Genomic DNA, 22,094 nt, shown 5'->3' with positions numbered 1-22,094 from the left:
TACAAGCCCTATGTAATCTCTGTAGCAGCTGCGGAGGAGGAGAATGGTGGCAGGCACGTAGAGAGGCATTGGCTAAGATGCCCAGGCGCAAGGTCTGCATGCTACACATCATATTCGAACTGCGCTTGTGTGCATTTCAGCTGCTTTACTCCTTGCATGTGCAGCCTTTGGGAAAGGTCCAATTCTCCCAATCAATCAATCAATCCTTTATTTACAGTCAACAGACCAGAAAAAGAAAGGTACAGTTATTCCAAGCGAAAGGTCAATAAGATAACTTAAGCATATAAAACATATAATTAATAATACATAAAAATCAAGGGTAAAAGGGAGTATAAGATCAGAGCAAGAATGGGACATGTGTTAACATTAGATCTTGAACAGAACATAGGAGGAAAATTCAAGCAATCATATGTGGTCTGATGAGAATGGCCAGATTCAGAAACTTGGCAACCTGTATAGCGATTGATTGATTTTGGCCCTGGAGGAGGTTAACCATCAGGGTCTCAGGGGAGCGGCCAGGCAAAGCCTGTATAATAGGGTGTATCAGCTCTTTTCTGATGGTCCAACTCTCCATGTTTTAAATCTACTAACAATACATGTGAGTGCATTTCAAATATAAGACATGCACCTGCACTTTGTACTCTGCGGTCACGCTCAAATGCAGCAGGACCTTACTTAAAGCAGCCCTCCGTTAAGTCAGCTCGAACGACTTTTGTGAACTGCACAGAGAGCTCTGGCTATTGGGCAGTACAGAAGCGTCATAAAATGAAGTCAGTGCTTGCTCTGCATATGAGGTGTGAGATTCCCAGTTGCAAAGCAGTGATTCCACATTTCTAGGCTCTACCCTTCCACTCCTTCCAAAAAAACCCCACCCCGTTTCAACACAAAGAAAGAAGCTGTCAGGTATAGGTACAAGGCCTGCCTTGTACCTAGTAGTTAGATTTATTAGGAAATGGTTTGAGAATGTCAAACGTTCTTTGCAAGCCTATCTCTGTAAGAAGTTCCCATGAGAGTAGCAGTGGCACCCTGGTTGCGGAATGAGCTCCCCAGAGAGGTCCGCCTGGCGCCTACACTGTACTCCTTTCGTCGCCAGCTGAAGACCTTTTTATTCTACCAGTATTTTAACACTTAATTTTAACTTAAATTTAAATTTTACTGTTCTAACTCTGTATTTTAATCTGATATCAATTTTTGCTGCGTGGTTTTTATCCTGGTTGTGCTTTTTATACTGTATTTTGTATTTGCGTTTTTAACCTGTTGGTTGTTTTATTATGGCTTTCATTTTTGTGAACTGCCCAGAGAGCTTCGGCTATTGGGTGGTACAAAAATGGAATAAATAAATGAATAAATAAATAGCTGGCTCACTACTCCCATGGAAAGTTCTTACAGAGATAAACTTGCGGAGAACATTTCACGTTCTCAAACCATTTCCTCATTAACCTAACCACTAGGTACAAGGCAGGCCTTGTACCTATGCCTGACAGAAGCCTTTGGAACAGACTCTTCTGCCACGGCTACATCTCCACACCCAAATACCTGCTGCTGTGCTGGAGCTTGTGGCTGCAATACCTGCGCCGATAGCTGCCCTTGCACGTGCGCGGCTGGCTGCGCCTGCTGCTGAATCGGCCCTTGAACCTGGCTGTGGGGTGCAGCAACGACGGAGACGCTTTGCGGCTGGGCCTTGACATGCATCGGAGGCGGCACAGGAGCGTCTGTCATCGGCGGGGGCGGCTGTGTGAGCTGCAGCGCCGCCGGGAGGGACGCGACAGGGACGTTGGTGGGCTGCAGCCTCCCAGGCAGCTGTGGGGGTGGAGTGTGTAGACTTGCCGCGTTCTGCACCGGAGGCCCCTTGGAGGGATCATACTGCTGCTGGCTTTGCTTCTGCCCCGTGAGTTGTACCGCTTGAGGGGTGGGGGGCATCCCGCCTGCAGGAAACAAGGCGAGAAAAACAGAAAGCGGTGATTTCAGAAGCCCACGCTTTTGCCAGACTCTTCCAACGCCAGATAACATCGAGGAGATCAAGTGAACGCTTTGCCGAATAACGCCATCCATTAAACAAAACGCCATTGGGCATTTTAGTCAATATGAATCTACCATGCCACAAAAAAGGATTATTTTTTTTTAAAAAAATAATAATTATAATGAGTCAGTACACACAGCACAAAACAAATCTTATTACTAAATGGTCATCTACAGGTCCTAAGATTTTTAAATGTCGCTGACAGCTAAATGTAATTTAAAAAACAACAACACGCACACAGCACGAATGTAAGAACTAATACACATTTTTAAAACAAAAACAAACGTCTACCCTCAAGAGCCAAACTTTTGCAAACCAGTAAATGAGTCTGCATCGAATTGCGTGACCGTTTTCCATGCCCACATGCATCGCTGGAGCCCGTCACTCAGCTCCTTTGACATGAACAAGGCATTTCACAGCAGATATTAATTTGCAAGGGGTGGGGTGGGGGGAAGCACGGGGCGGAAGCAGAGATCTGAGAAAGGGTTAGGGTTCTGCAAGTTTTCTGCTTCCGGCGCCGACGTCCACACACACGCACACCCCTTGCTAAATTAATCCGTGGCTGGCATGTGGCGACACAGTACCTTGTGCTGTTGGCATGAGCTGTTGAAGAGGGACTCCTGAAGTCACGCCTGGATGCTGAAAAACCATCCCATGACGGCCCACTTCAATTCGGGGTCTCTTAGACGAATCTGGTGATATTCAAATTCCATTTACGGCAGGGTACAGCGGTAGGGGATTCAGGTTACAACGTTTACAAAGATGGCCCCCGTTGACCTTAAGATTGGTTGGCTATCTACAGTGGACGTTATAGCGCTGCCACAGCAGGCGCTTCAAAACTCACGCCTATCGACTGCGGAACAGAGCACGTGACACACGCTCTCCATCGCAACGAACGGACCACATTGCTCGGCCGACACGGTCAAACCGAAGAAGGCGTTTTTAAGCAAGTGCTGGGCAAAAGGCGGTCCTTGTGTTAAGAGCCTACAGGGACAATACAAGTTTCGCTGAAAGAGACCATACCTGAAGTAAGCGCTTGTTGTCTCTTAAAAGCTTCAATTTCTATGGTATTCACAGTTCCCGTTACAGCAGCCCCTGCATGCGCCTGCTATTATAAAACAAAACAGAACCATCAAAATCCGGTTAAATCCCCTTTTACAGACATCACAGAGCCTTATCAACCCAATACTTAACCAATTAAAAAAAAACCTGCATGAGGAAGAACTCAAGAGAAACACCTAAGAGTTGCTAGCCATTTTTGAAAAAGTCTGTAATGAAGGAATATGAAGCAACCCCACTATACTTGCCTGCACTTCCATGTATGGTGCTATATAAATAAATAAATAAATAAATAATAATAATAATAATAATAACTGTTTAAGATGACTTGGCGCCCGTTTTATCAACAACATTTATTTTCAAACGATTCACTTTATGTTACAGAAATATATTTTCTTTCTATGTGGCAGTTTTTGGGTCTCTTATTTCCTATTAAAGCAAATATACATCAAGAGTTGCTTCTCTCACAGCTGAAAACCTCCATCTGCTTGATCTTGTAATGAGTCATAACCTTATTTTGCATTACAAATAGACATGTCAAAAGCTCACTCCTTGCAGTATTACTCTGTGGCTCCCACCCAAATTCAGAGCAATTCCTCCTATGCCCAGCAATTTCCAATGTACGTAACAATGGAGCGTACAAAGCCATCCAATTTCTAATTAAGAAACAAAGTTAGTTGGTAGACTACCAAGATACTGGAAGAAGAAAGCTACACTGAAAATAAACTGAACCTGTGCAAGCAAAGGTAATTTACTAAGTCAACCATCATAACACTAGCAAAATGCCAATCATTGTGAGAGCTGTGTTGTACGGAGGAAGGAATTGTATTTCACACTGGCGGAAGAGGGCCTTCCATCATCATATATTATTTGCAAACCACCTTCTAGTCTCCGGAACATCCACCCTTCAAATCAGTCTTACGCTAGCCTTTTCTGTGGCAACTAATGTCCATGTTTCTATTCTCTCTTTTACTTCTATCCAGCTGAAAGTGCTAACTCCACAGGGAAGGGACTTTAATTCAGGTAGTGGTGCAACAGAGGGCCTTCTCGGTGGTGGCACCCATCCTATGGAAAGCTCACCAACATGTAGTTCGAGAGGCAGAAAAGAGGGCAAGTTTTAAACAACTCTTGAAAACACACCCGACTCTGGCACTACCCTGTTATTGTTACAGTATTGTAATGTTTCAAACATTTTTAATGTTTTCCTTAGTTATTGTTTTATCTGCGCTATTAAACTGTTATGTTGTATTTTTAACGCACCTGACTCTGCTACTACCCTGATGTTATTGTTAAAGTATTGTAAAGTTTTTAATTTTTTAAAATGTTTTCCTTATTTGTTTTATCTGGGATGTTACACGGTTAAATTCGGTTGGTTGTTTTTGCTGTGCATTTTAATGGAAACCGCTTAGGGATTTTAATATATTAAGCAGCATAGAAGTATTTTAAGAGAGAAATAATAAATATTTTTTCTTGTTACATTTATACACTGGCTTTTTTCCCCTTGCAAAGAACCCAAGTCAACTTATGTTATGTTGTTATGTATGAAATTGTTGTAGATCACAAGCTGAATATGAGCCAACAGTGCGATATGGCTGCAAGAAAGGCAAATGCTATTTGGCCTGCATTAATAGAAGTATAGTTTCCAAATCACGTGAGGTACTGGTTCCTCTCTATTCGGCCCTGGTTAGGCCTCATCTAGAGTATTGCGTCCAGTTCTGGGCTCCACAATTCAAGAAGGACGCAGACAAGCTGGAGCGCGTTCAGAGGAGGGCAACCAGGATGATCAGGGGTCTGGAAACAAAGCCCTATGAAGAGAGACTGAAAGAACTGGGCATGTTTAGCCTGGAGAAGAGACGATTGTGGGGAGACATGATAGCAATCTTCAAATACTTAAAAGGTTGTCACACAGAAGAGGGCCAGGATCTCTTCTCGATCCTCCCAGAGTGCAGGACACGGAATAATGGGCTCAAGTTACAGGAAGCCAGATTCCGGCTGGACATCAGGAAAAACTTCCTGACTGTTAGAGCAGTGCGACAATGGAATCAGTTACCTAGGGAGGTTGTGGGCTCTCCCACCCAAGAGGCACTCAAGAGGCAGCTGGACAACCATCTGTCAGGGATGCTTTAGGGTGGATTCCTGCATTGAGCAGGGGGTTGGACTCAATGGCCTTGTAGGCACCTTCCAACTCTGCTATTCTATGATTCTATGTGGTCTTCTTCCTCCTCTATTTTATTATCCCAACAATCCCATGAGGTAGGTTAGGCTGAGGTTCAGTGACTGGCCCAAAGTCACCCAATGGCCGAGATTCGTGGCCGAGTGGGGAATAGAATCCGGATCTCCGGAGTCCCAATCCAACACTCTAACCACTATACCACACTGGCTCTCTGCATTTTGTACAGCACAATCCTGCAACCTTAGAGAGAGCATCTTCAGAGTCCACATCCTTGTTTTTTAAAGTCTTGACTACATAAGAAGGGCCCTGATGGATGAGACCATTTAGACTAGCATCCTGCTTCTCACAGCAACTACCCAGATGCTACCAGTTAATCTATGAGCAAGGCATGGAGGCAACAGCCTTCTCTCACTGATGTTCCCCTGCAACTGGTATTCAGTGGCACACTGCCCCTGAACTCGGAGGTTCCATTATGCCACCATTGCTAATACCTATTAATAGAGGTTTCCTAATTCATGAATTTGTCTAATCCTCTTTTGAAGCCATCTCAGCTAGCAGCTGTCACTACACCTTGGGGCAGTGAATTCCAGATATTATGTGTTGTGTAGGAATGAAAAGCGGTATATTAATACTGTTGAGCAATCAAACCAATAGAAGCATTTGTGTGTGTTTTTTAAAAAAAGTCAGCTTGCACAAGTTTTGTATTTTGCTGAAGACAATTTTTAAAAAAGCTGAAGCACTGGAAAGTGTAAGGAGATATGGGGGGAAAAGACACCCGTAAAGTGGTTATTCCTATAATAAATCACATAGACTTCTAAAACTATCTAATACATCGTACATCAATATTTGTTCAGGACTTAATTTATCATTAAGAATACTAGAGAATAAGTGCAACACACTCTTTGAAGTTTGGAATCCACTATGTTTACAGAAAGAACAACTAAATCGCACTAATTGACCGTAACCAAACATGCTTATTAACCGTAATATTTATGTATAAGGTCTTATGAATTGCCTTTCTGTCATGAAGGCACCCAATCCAATCAGAATGGCTCGGCTTGGCCATGATGTACACAGCCGTAATCAACTTGGGACCAGGATACCTGAGAGAGTGCCTTCTACACTATCAACCTGCCTGATCACTGAGATCATCCAAGGACGTGCTCCTGGACCTATCATCCATTTGGAGTTCACCAGGGGAAGAGCCTTCCTTGTGGTGGCTCCCTTCCTACGAAACTCACTGCCTCTGGAGGCAGGCGCCAACTTTGGAAGAAAACATTGTTCTTCCAGGAAGCCTTCCCTCAATGACCAGCTGCAGTTTATTTTGCACTTTGTTTCTTTTAAAATGTTCTTTCAATGTGTTTTTATTCTATTTTATTTCGTCCTCTGAAATTCTGAATGGGGAGCAGTATATGAATATTGTAAATAAATAAATAATGAAAATCCAAGAACGAGACAGCATGAGCTTCAGGCTTATATACACACACGCCCATCCCCCTTTGCACATGAGGAGATCAAAACCTTCTGAATCTGAAGTAACCATGAGTTCTGTTACACCTGAACTCAGGGAGATATGATTTGCTCTATGTTTGGTTAACAACCAATAAAGACAGTTTAGTTTGTAAACAAAGCAAGTTAGAGCAAACCAGTTCGAACAAACCACAGTTCGCGGAGATTGGAGAACTGTGGTTAGCTCAAAAGCAAAAGTAGAAGCTATCAATCTCTTCATGCAAGAAGATGGAGAGGAGAGAAAGGAGCCTGTGAGTCCAAGACTTGAGAAGGCTCATTCTTAAAATGACAAATCATGGTACATCATTACAGTCTGAAGCAGGCTGTTGTTTCTAACATGACCTTCAGCACTGGATGTGATAACCCATAAATCTACTTTGTGGCACCCACAACTTAATCCAGCAATTCAAAAGATCTATAGCATATTTAATTGACAATAAAATGGTAAGTTATTTGACTATGCATTTATGATGGTGCTTCTTAAATTGGTACAGCTGCAAATCTGCCATCTTTTGTATTTGTATTCAAAAACCTTCAAAATTGAGGATGAAAAAAAGAGAGAACAGAATTTTAGAAGGAATCCACAGTCATATTGCCACAGACAGAGAAAGACCCACACTGTTACTAGGCAGAACGCACAAGGGAACCAAAAGACAAGCAAACCAAAGTGGAACACATTAAAAGCTGAAAGTTAATGAAATAAGCCAGCAACTTTGAGACAAGGGAGGGAAAAGTAACTTCCTCAGTGTTCCATAAACACTCATGCATCTGAAAATTTAAAGATTTTAAGTGTTCACTTTTGTTTTAAAATAAGAAGGGATGGGCTCTTGGGGAAAATACAAATTCTGCTTTGAAATACCAAATCTGAATGCGAATAATAATAAATCTGGGATGAAACTACAAGTTTAGAACCATTGAAAAAGTACCTGAAATGGCTGCTGCTGAGATGAAAAAGCAGCAGAAACATTTGGAGGAAGCTGGGTTGCTATAGCAACAGGAGTACCAGTCTGCCCATCCTTTCCTGTCACAACCTTTACCTGAGAGAAGATATTTTTGGGAAAAACAAAAAGGGAAATCATTTTCTTTTCTTTTCTTTTTTTGTAAAAAAAATATATCTCCGATCAACGCACCCTGCTTTGCATTGCATTGATGGTTCCTCACTGAAGAGGGGAAAAGTAACAAAGGGCCTGTCGATGTGATTCAATTCGAACCCGGTTTCGTTTGTCCGTCGTTTTTAAATAAAGTTCTGTTTTGTCATTAAACAGCAAAACAGAGCGGGAGGGGCGGACTAGCTGCAACTCTCTGAAAGTTGACATTGAAACTTAAACTAGGCAATAACATGGGTTAACTTTTCAGATCTTGGATTCCTAACAGACAACAAAATTAGCATGACAGACAGTTCACACTCAGAAGAGCCCCAACATTTATTAAGCAATGAGCATAGCTTTCATTCGCTCCCCTCACCCAATCCCCATAGTGATCAGCCCACCCAGGCAAGGGATGAGGTGCGTTGCTTTAGCAAAAGGTGATGAAGAAAGTGGGTGGGGGATAAAAGAGAGGAAGACCACAAAATACAAAGAAAGGAGGTACACCCACCACAAACCCCCTTATTTTGGAAAAGGTCACACAGCTTGATCAACATCCACAGACGTTTATTTCTTGCCATGGTTTAGTAAAAGCCTTTCATCAATTTTTCCCCCAAATGAAAAATATTAAGATTTCTCAAAAAGGGTTGTACAATGTTAAGAAGCTTTTGGGTTGTGTAGCTCAACAAGTACCACACAGCAAAAGAAAGAGAACTGCCCTGTCAACCTAGTTAGGCAGAACTACATCAAACAGAATTGTAACTGAATTTTGTTAAGCATTCCAGTGAAAACCTTAAAGCATTTATTTACATTACACCAGACCAACAAGCACATAAAAATCATTTTTCACCAGCCAAAAAACAAAAAAACAAAAAAAAAACCTTACATGAAAAAAGATTAAAAGTCATATTTTTAAAAGATCACTATGTATAGTTAAGAGTACAGTTTATTAAATTTCAAAACACAGAAGTTATACAGTTTGTTTTTATGTGCCATCTGACCTATTCATACAACCTTAAAAGAGTTTATTCAATCCCTATAACGGATTTCAATAGGACTTTTCCAAGAATGACTTTTTCTATAGAACTTGTTGCCTCAATCTAAAAGTTTGGAAGAAAGAAGAGGCACATTATGGTGAAATAGCTTTCATAGAATTAACAAGTCACTTTCATTAGGACTGGTTCTGCAGAACAGAACAGAACAAAAATGATTTCTTGTGTGATGGAGATGGGTTGATTCTTGGTCTTTCTTTTTTTAAATGGTCCTTGTCCCTGATTCAGCCGAATCCACTGGCGTACAAAATTTGAAACTAGATTCACAGCACCGAGATCAAAACCCAAAGAACGTATAAGAGTTCATTCCATCTGAATATTTATTCTGCCTGATGAACAGTTCCATATAACTTAAAAGCCTGCTTGACAGTCTAATATAAGATATTAACTTCACCTCATCAGTGTCTCTAGTTTTGTGGGGCTACACAGCCATCATCACTTGGAAGGAAGCAAATAGGTGATTAGGCTGCTAACAACTGCCATTAAAGAGTTCTTCAAAACAACACTAAAATGTTAACATACTTACAATATTTAATTGGGGGGGGGGGGGGAAGACTGGTAATGTTTGCAAGTGCAAACATGCCTCCCAGGAAATGGCGTTTTGCAAGTCAATAACTATATGCCCCATAACACTTAAAGGTTATTTTAAATGGCCATTCTACCCATTCACAAAACAGCACAAAAATACTTATAACACAAGAAATAAAAGAGCAATATGCATCACTAATGACATCATAACTTCCCATTATGTGAGTGACTAATTCTGCTCCAAACTGGAATCATGGAGCATAATATACTAGTAAGACCTCCAGATTCAAAGGCTTCCCTATGCCTCCCAAAAAAAGGGGGGGGATTTTGGAGCTGTGGTATCACATCAAGGGTGTCCATTATGGTTCATGAAAGCTTAAAGTAGGCACCCATTATGTTCAAGAGACTGTGATGTTCTGCAATAAGGAACATACACTTTAAAACAAGGGATCTGCAGAAATCCTGTCTACGTCTAGACTTCACCAGAGGCATTCAAGAGGCAGCTGGACAACCATCTGTCAGATATGCTTTAAGGTGGATTCCTGCATTGAGCAGGGGGTTGGACTTGACGGCCTTATAGGCCTCTTCCAACTCTACTGTTGTATGATTGGTAACTCACTAAGGTCACAAATTCATTCAAAAACAACAAAGTCTTGTGGAACCTTAAAGATTAACACATTTATTCATAAACGTTTGTAGACACTGTCCACTTCATCAGATGCAACGTCCACAAAAGCTTATGCCAGAATAAACGTGTTACTCTTTAAGATGCAACAAGACTCTGTTGTTTTTGCTGCAACTGACTAATACAGGTAGTACTCATCCCAAAATTCATTCATGTTACTTTAGACCTCAAAGTAAATCTCATTGAGCTCAATGGGGGTTTTTTTGTGAGTATGCATGCATAGGATTGAACAGATAATTTGTTTTTACAAAAAGAGAGGCTTTAGGTTTTCCATTTTTAGCAAGACAATCACAGAAAACTGCTCGCAAGATCAAGCACCCCAGACAGTTATAGCCAATGCAGGTTTTAAAGCCATTCTGTCTTGCAGCAACTGGATACATGGACCAGAATTCAGAGAGCTACTTTTGGTTTATCTTTACTCAGTGGGTTATTATTATTATTATTATTATTATTATTATTATTATTATTTTCTTCTTGCAAACAGCAGACATCTATCCCCCAAGTATCTGCTTGGGAAACTCACTTGCATTTCAAATTTTACCATGCAGCAAGTTGGGATTGGGCTAGCATTTAAAAAAAAAAAACAATTCTGAAAGCTGATTAGACACATGGGGAAAAAATCATAGTTTTCTTTGGATCCTGACCTTGATCATTATTTCTGGTTATTACACACACACACACAAAAAAAACCTGGAAAACCTTGTATTAAAATTGGTTCAAAGTTTTTGCTTGTTAACATTAGCAAAGCTATAACAGCAATCCTATGCACACTCATCTGGAAGTAAGCCCCAATGAACATAGTGGGCCTTACCAGAGTAAACATGCATAAGATTCACTTCAAATCACGTACCTGAACTTCTTTTTTAACAGAGAGGTCAGTTTGCCATTTTGCAAGAATTTCAGTAAATGTATTGAGTGTGTTTATACTCAAGGTTTAGGTCTCTATGTGAACATGACAGCTGGGAACGTAAGTATGAAGGAATGATCTACAACTTCTGCATCCATGTTAAACAAGCTTTTCTAACAACACACACTAGAGGAAAATCTTTATATCGTAGTAATAACTCCCTAAGGCAAAACAGGATTTTACCACAAATCATCTAAGCGGGCAATCCAATGCATGATTGCTTTAAAGCATTATTTCATTACTACATTTGTATCCTGCCTTTTTTAAAAAGAGCCAGCAGTAGCAGGACACATAGGAATCGTCTCATTTCCCCCCCCCCCTCCCCACTTCCCTATTTTATCATTACTGCCCTGCAAGGCAAATTACGCTAAGAGCCTGAGGTCACACACTGAGCTTCATGGCTAAGGAAGGTCACAATTCCAACTTGCATCTCTCTGATCTAAGCCCAAAACTCCATGCACTACACCACACTGCCTGTCTGTGGATGGAAACATGCAGAGGATCAAGCTCAACTGAAACTAAACGACCACCACTAAGTTTAGCCGTGATCCTAAGTATGAGCCCTGTACGTCTGTTCGTAACATTAGATGTCTACTTTGACACAAGTCTAACTGATTTCAACGGACATGCTTCCTAGTAACTATGCTTAGGACAACGTTGGAAAGCAAGTAACTGGCATCAGATTCGCGATTTTAGTAAGACTAAAGTAGGGAAACAACAAGACTTCTTACCTCATCGTTGATAACCTCCGATTGCTCCTCTTCCTCCTCCTCCTCCAAATCCAAGTCACTTTGCTTAAGGTATGTTTGTAACGGCATACAATGCTTCTTCTTAAACGCTAAGAAATCCATCATATTTCCTTGAAGGTGTTGCAGAAAAAACAACTCAATCAAATACTCTTTGAAAGCATCTTTCAAAACCTCCATTTGCTTGAGGTGGTACTCCAAACACTGCTTCCTCATCTGAGCAGTTTCTTGAGTGGCCGGGGGGACTTCCTCCAATTTTTTGGGCTTTTTCACCACAGCGCAGACCGACGGAGCGAGAGGGAGGCTCGTCAGCCCTTGCGGCATACTGGCTCGGGAAGGACTCGTGGGAGGTGGTGGTGATGTCATTCCAAAAGCAGGAGGTCCTCCAACCCCAGCTATTAAACCGCCAGAAGTCCTATCATATCCGAGGGGTCTGCTCAATTGCTGCCCCTGGAGCACTTGCTGCTGCTGCTGCATGCCTTGGATGATATTGCTGATTTGTGGCGGCAGGTTATTTGTCGTAATGTGACCGGAGCTCGGTAAAGTCTGGATATTTGCTCCACTAGCTACAGGACTCTGCGGACCAAGATGGTGGATGGTGCCGCCAGTCTGCGAATGGGGCTGCGACAGCCTGCGTTCCCTAACCGTAGCAGGTGCTCCGGAAGAGGACAGCTGTACCTGAGCAGTGCCACCTTGAGAAATTTGGGCGATGCCGGAGCCTTCTTGATACACAAAGTGCCCGCCGTTAGAAGGGCTCAAGCTGATCTGCCTCACAAGCACGCTGGCGTCAACGAAACTCCGCGTCGGGCTCTGGCTGCACATCCCCAAGCCAGGCCCTGGGGTACCTGCCCGAACGTTCGATATGGTCTGAACGGGCACGGGGCTAGGCTGAGTGGGGCTCTGAGACTGAACCTGCGGCGGCAGCGGTGAAGTAACTTGAATGTAGGATGGTGATCCATGCTCAAACCTCCTTTGCTGAGGGCTGAACTGGAAACTCGGGGACGTCGGACTCGGGATGGGCAACGGGGTGAGTGTGATCTGCTGGTTGCCTCCTGCGACGGATCCAACATTTTGCAAGGTAACCGGGCCTCTGCTCATGATAAACTGCTGGATCTGGTAGCCGGGAGACTGCGGTGCAGACGGGCTTGCAGAAGGAGCAAACGACGGTGCCGGGGACTGAGGCAGAGTTGCCTGCTGTTCTTCACCCTCGCTGCCGGTGAAGGAGCGGGACCTTTGGAGCTGGCGCTGGGCATTCTGAGGACCGTTGCCATGGTGCATTATCGCCTTTTTAATGTTCTCAAATTCTAAAGAAACGTTTTAAGAAGGTACCATTAGGAAAAACAACAACATCCTTCCAACAAAGTAAAGATATAGCATTTGGTTGGTCAATCCTACCCATTCTCTGATGTTTGTCAGATTTGACTCTTCCCTCCCCTTGCAATCTCAACTACTATCAGTATTTACAGACTGTAAGCTTTTGGGAACAAAAACCTGTCTATTTTGCAGCAAACATTCAGTTCATGTAAAGCGGAAATTACAAACCACAACATGCACTAAACGTCTTTATAATGTGCACAGAAACCATAGTGTCTATTGAGTCCCTGATTAACACAATCACATTTCTTTGTCTTCGCTTATTCTCATGTTCCAACCGAGCCCCTGATTTCAATATCTTTAGAACTGCCACCCTGAGGTCCTGGATAAGTATGTCTAGGGAGGTTAAAGATCTACTTGTTTAACTGTCTTTTCAGCCTCAAAGTCTCCAATTCCATTCACAGCAACTGATGAAGTGGGTTGCAACCCACGGAAGCTCATGCTAATTTATTAAACTATGGCCCATTCAGAAGACACCTTAAACCACGGTTTTAAGCACGGTGAATAAGGCATTTTGCCGTGGTTAAAACTGTGGTTTAAGGTGTCTTCTGAACAAGGCTTTTCTGAACAACTAAAACGGTCTATATCTGAGCCACACTTAACCCAATAATAATAATAATTTAACTGTATTAGCCTACTGTTTACAATTTCAAGGGTTACAGTCTAATAGGTAGCTCTTTAGAGCAACAATTACAAACCACAAGATGCAGTAAGAGTCTTTATAAAGTACATGATCCCTGAACTGCCACCCTGAGGTCTTTGATGGTATGTCCAGGGAAGTTAAAGATCCACCTGGTTAACTGTCTTTTCAGACTCAAAGCCTCCAGTTCCACTTACAGCATCTGATGTAGTGGGTTGCAACGCATGATTGCTATTTACTGTTTTACTCTGTACAGCACCATGTACTGCTGTACTCTGTACAGCACCATGTAAATTGATGGTGCTATATAAATAATAATAATAATAATGAAAGCTCACACTAATTTACTAAACTACCTGAACAGCTAAAGCAGTGTGTCTATATCTGTGCTACATTTAACCCTATAATAATAATAATAATAATAATAATAATCTGTATTAGCCTCCTATCAATTGAGGGGTAGTTTATTAAACTATCTGAACAACTTAAACAGTAAGTCTTACACTTAACCCTATAACAAAAGTATTAATATTTATTTATTTATTTCTATACCGCCCAATAGCTGAAGCTCTCTGGGCGGTTCACAATAATAATAATAAATAATAATAATAAACTTTGAACAACAGTTAATTATCTGTGCTACACTTAACCCTATAATAAAATTAATAATAATAAACTATCTGAACAACTTAAACAGTTAGTCTTTATCCATGTCACATTTAACCCAATATTATCATTAATAAATAGTAAGCAATAAACTATCTGAACAACTTAAAACAGTGCTACACTTAACCCCATATTATTATTAATAATAAACTATCTGAACAACTTAAACAGTTAGTTTATCCGTGCCACACTTAACCCTTTAATAAAATTATTATTAATATTAACCAATAGTAATAAACTACCTGAACCCCTCAAACTGTTAAGTCTTTACCCGTGCCACACTTAACCCTATAATAAAATTACTAATGATAATAAATAGTAATAAACTACCTGAACAACTTAAACTGTTAAATCTTTATCCACGCTACACTTAACCCTATAATTAAATTATTACTAATAATGATAAATACTAATAAACTACCTGAACAACTTAAACTGTTAAATCTTTATCCACGCTACACTTAACCCTATAATTAAATTATTACTAATAATGATAAATACTAATAAACTACCTGAACAACTTAAACTGTTAAGTCTTTATCCACGCTACACTTAAGCCTATAATAAAATTAATAATAATGATAAATAGTAATAAACTACCTGAACAACTTAAACTGTTATATCTTTTTCCACACTACACTTAACCCTTTCATAAAATTATTATTAACAATCATAAATAGTAATAAACTACCTAAACCCCTCAAACTGTTAAGTCTTTATCCACGCTACACTTAACCCTATAATAAAATTATTACTAATGATAAATACTAATAAACTACCTAAACAACTTAAACTGTTAAGTCTTTATCCACACTACACTTAACCCTATAATAAAATTATCATTATTAATGTTAAATATTATTAATAACAATAAGCTACCTAGAGAACTTGAACAGTCAAGCCCTAATTCGTGCTGCACTTAATCCTACAGGGATAATGTTATTATTCACACTAATGTCAGCGATCATAAGCACAGCCGCTTCCCCGTGCAGACCTCCTCCTCCTCCTCCTCCTCTTCTTCTTCCTCCTCCTCCTCCTCCTCTTCCTGCCTCCTCCAGCGGTGCCAAAAGCGGAGAAGCTCCAGCCAGGCGCAGAACGCCGGGGTTGGCGTTTGCTGCCTCTGCAACGGCCTTTCTTGGCCCTTCTCGGACCCCGTAAACTTCCCCTCCGGCTCCTCCGCTGAGGCGTGCGTGAGGTAACGGGGGGGGGGGGGTTCCAGGCCTGCTTGGCTCCCTCAGGCGGGCCCAAGGCGGCCTACAGCCTCGCCCCTCCGAGCACCGGCCCGCAGTACCTTTCTCCCCCCGCCTCAGCGTTGAGAAGCCGGGGCCCGCGCGAAGGAGCGTCCGAGTCCGTCCGCGGCGCTCAGCGAAGCCGCCTCACTCCTCCCCTCCGAGCCGGGCCCAGCTTCTGCCATTCGCTCCTGACAGGAAACTGGCCGAGGCGAAGGAGGAGTCTGGGAAGGAAACAAAAACAACAGCATCCGCCGCCTTTACGGGCGCCGGCGAGGGACAAACCCAACGTCTTGTCGAGCCAACCTCGTTTCCGCCCCTCCCGCCACGGGGTTCATTCGGCGTAATGCGCATGCGGGCATCGACGTGAAAGCCGCACGTAGGCGGCCCGCACTGCGCGTGCGCGGCAGGCCAGACGGAAAGGGAGGGGGGATTTTATTCCGTCTTTTCTTGCTCTTGGGTTTTATTGAAGATAGGAGCAGAAAGTGTGCGTTGCACAACCGTTAGCATGACGTAAAATAGGGTGACCCTATGAAAAGGAGGACCGGGCTCCTGTATCTTTAACAGTTGCATGGAAAAGGGAATTTCAGCAGGTGTCATTTGTATATATGCAGAACCTGGTGAAATTCCCTCTTCATCAGAACAGTTAAAGCTGCAGGAGCTATACTAGAGTGACCAGATACAAAAGAGGGCAGGGCTCCTGCAGCTTTAACTGTTGTGATGAAGAGGGAATTTCACCGGGTTCCCCATATATACAAATGACACCTGCTGAAATTCCCTTTTCAATACAACTGTTAAAGATACAGGAGCCCTGTCCTCCTTTTCATAGGGTCACCCTACGTAAAATAACTTTGCACGGAGTTTGGCATCCAAATGCAAATAATACAATTTCTAAAGCTAGTAAAGCCGTGGCAATGCTGGTCTTTGTGATTTGAATGTGTTGTGCTGTACTGGTTTTATTTTTGACTGTTTGCGTAAACAGCCCTGGGCTGGAGAGCAGTAGCAAAATGCAGAATTTTATTTTTATTTATTTATTACATTTTTATACCGCCTAATAGCCGAAGCTCTCTGGGCGGTTCACAAAAATTAAAACCATAATAAAACAACCAACAGTTTAAAAACACAAATAAATAAATGACCCCTCCTCATCTCTTTCACAAGATCTGTTCTGTTTCACAATTACATTTTTTTAAAAAAAATAGAACTCAGAACAACGTAATAGGAATAAAATTAATTTTGAGCCTAAGAATTCATGGGTAAGTCAGATTACTGAAGGTTTTTCCTCCTTCACTTCCCAACTCCTCCAAAAATCTTGAGACTCCAAACCTATTTCTCGTTTGCCCCCTTCCACACACACATCTCCTAAGATATGATTTCCTCTCATTACCAGATCTCCCAATTGTACAAATCCCCCGAATTGTGAGCCGGCCTTATTTCCGTACGTGATATTCTGATAAAACCAAAGAGTGTTAACTACAAAGGCTGGACAAGGTGGATGGACAGCTGGATCTGTGGTCTGGAGTACACCGAGAACATAGGAAGCTGCTTTATACTGAGTCAGTTCATTGGTGCATCTAGCCCAGTACTGCAGTCACTGACTCGCAGTGGGCCTCTAGGCTTTCAAGCAGGATTCTTTCCTAGTCCTACCTGGAGAGGCCGGGGATCGAACCTGGGTCTTCGTGCATGCAAATCAGGTGTTCTACCACTGAGCTATGGCCCTCCGCTACATAGCTCAAGAAGTCCCACTTCTTTGAGCCACTAGGTCCAAGCTACACACAATTTAGCTGCAATTCTCTGCATGCTTACAGTCTGACTTTATCCATGCTACACTGAAAAGAGTTCAGTGAGACTCGCACAACAGTAAAAAGCGTGCATAGGACTGCAGCCTCTAGCACCAGAGTGCATTCATGGCAGAGATGAGATTCAAACCAAGGGATTTCCCAATTTGAAGCTCAGACTCTTAGCTGCCATCCTACACACACTTACTTGAGAGTAAACCTCTTGAACTCAATGAGATCTACTCCTTAGTACACATTTATAGGACTGTACCGATGGCCAATATGCGACACCAGCAGCACAACCCGAAGGTACAACAAAACGGAGATGCAAGTAAAGAAAGACACAATAATATTGTTAAATATATAATCTACTTTATTTCATCAAGTACAACGTAGCAATAACCTTTACAGGCTACGAAACTATTTACAAAATCTGAACAACTTAAAATTATGCAAGGTAATGACAAATGGATTCCACACAGTAGTGATTCAAGGACATTTGACATTCAGAAACAAAGATGGCATTCAAGACTATATTTGCTATTTTTATTTTTATTTAGTTATTGCATTTCTATACCGCCCAATAGCCGAAGCTCTCAACTGTGATCATTTTCAGAATCAAACTTCTGTGCTGGGAGCCCACCCAGAGCCTCATGTTATAGTGTAGGAAAGTATTGAAATTCTAGAAAGAAAACATATTTTTAGATAGATCAGACAATGACAGAATTATCATACCAGCCCAATCCTAACCCAGTTAGAAGCAAGTCTCAGTAGTTCCAGTGGTACTTCTGGCCAAATACACATGCTCAAGGGTGTGCAGTTACATAGCCCAGTTTTATACCTGTTGACTAGGATGTCAATTTCACCAAGATCAATGGAACTACCCCCACACCCAGCAGCAAAGGGCTACAATCTTCATATCAAAACATTAGCTAAATACAATGTCTAAGGCATTTCAGATTATATATTTATAATCTCCCCCAACCCACCAAAGTCGCCTACTCCTTAATTAGTGCCTGAATTTGCTTGCCATCTTGCTCCCTCTCTATCCTTTTTCACTTTCATACCATGTCTATTTGATTTTAGGCCCGCAGGCAGAGACAAGCTTTTTTAAGTCTTTGTGCAGCACCTAGAATGCTTGGAGGCACTTTATTTGTTCTTATTTAAATAAATAAATAAATAAATAAGCACCAACACAACATCAGCAATGGCATTACACAAAATTCAAACAAGAGTCAACTCCTGACATTCAAATCACAACAGCTAGGAGCTGAAATTCACGAGATTGCTGAAACACAGAGCCAGAGAAGCCCACAGGATTTCAGTGCATAAGAAGAAATAGGAAGCCAAATCCCATTCCAGAAGTTTACATTGCTAGTTCTATTTAATTTATTGCTATCAAGCAAGAGCCTTCAGTTTTAAACTAAATGTATAAGACCTGGCCAACTGATGCATTAAATAAAAAACACACATTTTCACCTGCAGCACTCTTGAAGACTGACCGTCGCCGTTGTTCAGACACCTGCAGCCCCTCCAAGACTGTCATTTCTTCATATTGATTTAAGGAGCATCCTTGTTAAATAAACCATGAACGGCTGAGCTACTGGAATGCAAAAACACTGATTTTTAGACTCTCACGTAAGCAAAGAAAGGCCACCTTTGATATAACCGTGATGAATGTTTGCTCAAATTGTAGGCCCCAAAGGAAGCCAAGAGTCCTCTTGGGGAGGGAGTTGAGCATGACTTCAATATATCCTCAGGCAATGCCAAGGCACTTCACTGGTTATAGAGCCCCTGGAGTAAGGCTAAGGAAAGCAGTGCAAGAACCGATGCTCAGGATTAATTACTACCCTGCCTGGAGATCGTGTTGCTATTAAAAGCAACTGAGAAGCCACTACTATTGGTTTAGAAGGCCAGACGGTGGTGCTCCAAGGAATAAAGACCTTAAGCCTGTCTTTGCATATGCATGAATTAGATTTTCATCATTTCTTTTCCTTGCTTGCTATCCCCAAAAGTAATCTGCCTTCACACATCATCACTCCTTCCATTTCCAAATACTCAAGCTGTGTGTGCCCTTGCTTATGCAGCCAAAACAGGCCTGCACACAAAGTGGAGGTATCCATGATGGATCCTTGGGAAACCGAAACCAAACCATTCACACACAAGAGGGAGGCGTCAGGAGGCTCAGAGGAACCTGGGGGCTTGCAGAAGTGCAAAAAATATTTAGAAAAAAAACATATAGTTTCTATATATCTGCATTGTGGAAGCTCAAAAGGGGTGACATTAACAAAATAAACTGAAAGTAGGAGGAGAGGGGGGGAATGACCGGACACAAAAGCTGACCCCAAGAAGCAAATCCTTTCATCTCTTCCCAAACGGGCTAAGGCTAACGCTCCAAACTGGAACACTTCTGAAGAAAAACATTCCACATAGGGGAGGTAACTATAAATCCACCTCCTTCTCATCAGGGTATGCCCAAGCTTTGCACATGAACGGCCTTCGATATATATTGCATCTAAACATGGAGGTTGCATTTGCACAGCAATATGTCTACTCTACATCAAGGGTGCAATCCTAGGTAAGTTTAGACAGAAAAATGTCCTAAAGTTCCCAGCATTCTGGGATTGCATAGGACTGCACTTTTTACTATGCCTAAATCCACTTTAATGCTACCTAAGGCCACGACCATCAACATCTTGTGGCAGTGGATTCTGTAAGTTAAACATGCATCAGAGGAAAGAAACCCGCTTCTACAATACATACCATCAAAGGAGAATGAGTTTGTCCCCTTCATGCATTCATATCAGTCAAATGGATTTGGGTGATCACCTCTCAATGGCAGAAAAAGGTCTTATTAGCCACCATATCTAAAAATACAACAACACCAGATGCAATTTTAAAGATTAGTAGAGATCACCATCACGTCCAACTTACCTGCTTGTAGCAAAATCCAATATGCCATGTGCCACGGAATAACCTCCAAGGCAAATATATAAGCAGCAGCAAGTACTGTAATTACAGATGTGCAAGTTCTTTAAAATGCAAATACACCAGTATTTGCATTTTAAGGTAGCAACCTCAGAAGTAGCATATACTGACTATTGCTACACTTATTTCCCCTCTGGCCAGGCTCCTGGGCCTTTAACACACACATGGCCTGCAGAAATCCAACAGGTAAAGCTATTCTCTTAAAAAAAGAGCCAGATCTGTCGATTGCATTGTCCACAGATTACATATTTGCTTTGCTTCTACACTACCGCCATCTAGATAAGAGAAAAAGGTGAAGGGAAGCTCTACCATAGAACTTCTGCCTACCATGCAACTGCTAAAGGTCTCCTTTTTTCCTGTCGGGGGAAAAAGGAAAGGTGGCCATGCTAACTGGGGGGAAACGCAAGCCAGTGAAGACTCCTTAAAAACTCCCCAACATTCATTTGCCTCCACCCATGCAAGAGTTCCATATTGAATAAAAGCAACCTCCCCGAAAGTCTGACTTGGTCTATTCTGCAGCGCGACTATCTATAGCGAGCGATACCACTAATAAGCGGATATAGGGGTGTACGTAGAGCTATAAATTCTAGAAACCTCCCCCTCCCCTTCCGCGAGCTCCTAGTGGGGATAGATTCCATTGGTCGATACCAACTGAAGACTCCCGCGGTGTTGGATAACGGAAGTGATGGATGGGGAGATCCACCTATCACGCGAAGAGGAAACGGTAAGGCGTTTATACGCCTGCTACAGGAACCCAGCAGGGACATAATAGCTTGGGTTTACGAATGATACGCTTTCGCCTCCCCCAATGGCTAAAACGGAATACTCAGAAAACATAGGCGTTAGACGTCATGAATTGTTTCCCCCTAATGATAAATTCTGCTGTTTTCAAAACTGTTATTACAACACAGAGACAATAATAAACAGTAATCTTAACACATATATTCATATTCAATTTAAAAATGTTTTAATTCACAGGGCTCTGCCCCGCCCTCACTCACCCAAGGAATCATGGGAATTGTAGTTTTTGATAGGGTGTTTTGGAGACTTGATGTACATCAATAACAACAAATATTGTTACCATTTCTTTATCCTATCCTTCATTTACAGAATTCATGCCAACATAGCTGGTTCTCTGCTGCCACCCACTTTATCCTCACAACAGCCCTGTGAGGAAGGCCAGTCTGAGAAATTATGATTGGCCCTAGTGAGCTGTTTGGATGAGTCAGGATTTGATCTTCGGTCTCCTAGATCTGATCACAAAACTCTACCCCAGCTTTCTCCAACCAAGTGCTCTCCCGGTGTTTTGGACTCATAATAATATTATTAATAATAATTTATCTCTTACCTGCCTCTCCACTTGGATCGTGGCAGGGAACAACAGCAAATATAAAACACATAAAAACTGATATAAAACATAGTATACATGATTAAAACATCCATAAAACATCCTAAAATTCCACTGGATAGGCCTGCCAGAATAGATCAGTCTTTATTGCTTTTTTAACTGCTAAAAGACTGTCAAGTTGATTAATCTCCTCCGGCAGGCCAGACTTCAACTTCCAACATCCCTCCACTTGAATGTACACAATGGGGCTGATAGGAGTTGTAGTCCAAAACACCTGGAGAACACCAAGTTGGGAAAGGAGCTACCC

General features: G+C 41.9%; 1 protein-coding gene, 1 long non-coding RNA gene and 1 other non-coding gene across 7 annotated transcripts in view; all 3 read right to left on the bottom strand.

Annotated features, from left to right (window-relative positions):
* The window catches only part of EP400 (E1A binding protein p400), an 83,501-nt gene extending 67,697 nt beyond the window's left edge, over window positions 1-15,804 (bottom strand). For 3 of the 5 annotated variants that reach the window (XM_063144237.1, XM_063144239.1, XM_063144240.1), the window contains exons 1-6: window positions 15,736-15,804; window positions 11,750-13,068; window positions 7,688-7,798; window positions 3,044-3,128; window positions 2,605-2,712; window positions 1,537-1,925 (exon numbers count right to left, since the gene is read on the bottom strand). In XM_063144237.1, the coding sequence (XP_063000307.1) occupies window positions 1,537-1,925; window positions 2,605-2,712; window positions 3,044-3,128; window positions 7,688-7,798; window positions 11,750-13,042 (1,986 nt within the window). In that variant the 5' untranslated portion in view covers window positions 13,043-13,068; window positions 15,736-15,804. The remainder of the gene's footprint in view (window positions 1-1,536; window positions 1,926-2,604; window positions 2,713-3,043; window positions 3,129-7,687; window positions 7,799-11,749; window positions 13,069-15,735) is intronic. The other 2 variants (XM_063144238.1, XM_063144241.1) reach the window with 1 other exon arrangement.
* Window positions 15,805-17,801: 1,997 nt separating this feature from the next.
* LOC134410529 (uncharacterized) lies at window positions 17,802-21,039 on the bottom strand. Its single transcript, XR_010026274.1, has 3 exons — window positions 20,215-21,039; window positions 18,931-19,054; window positions 17,802-18,133 (listed from the first exon to the last, which is right to left on the bottom strand). It is a non-coding gene; the product is annotated as an uncharacterized LOC134410529 (long non-coding RNA).
* On the bottom strand, window positions 19,128-19,265 carry LOC134410916 (small nucleolar RNA SNORA49). The gene has a single exon (XR_010026303.1). It is a non-coding gene; the product is annotated as a small nucleolar RNA SNORA49 (small nucleolar RNA).
* Window positions 21,040-22,094: the final 1,055 nt, after the last annotated feature.

Source organism: Elgaria multicarinata, chromosome 18 (genome assembly GCF_023053635.1).
Source record: "Elgaria multicarinata webbii isolate HBS135686 ecotype San Diego chromosome 18, rElgMul1.1.pri, whole genome shotgun sequence".
Lineage (NCBI taxonomy): Eukaryota > Metazoa > Chordata > Lepidosauria > Squamata > Anguidae > Elgaria > Elgaria multicarinata.
This window is presented reverse-complemented; position numbering and strand designations above follow the sequence as displayed.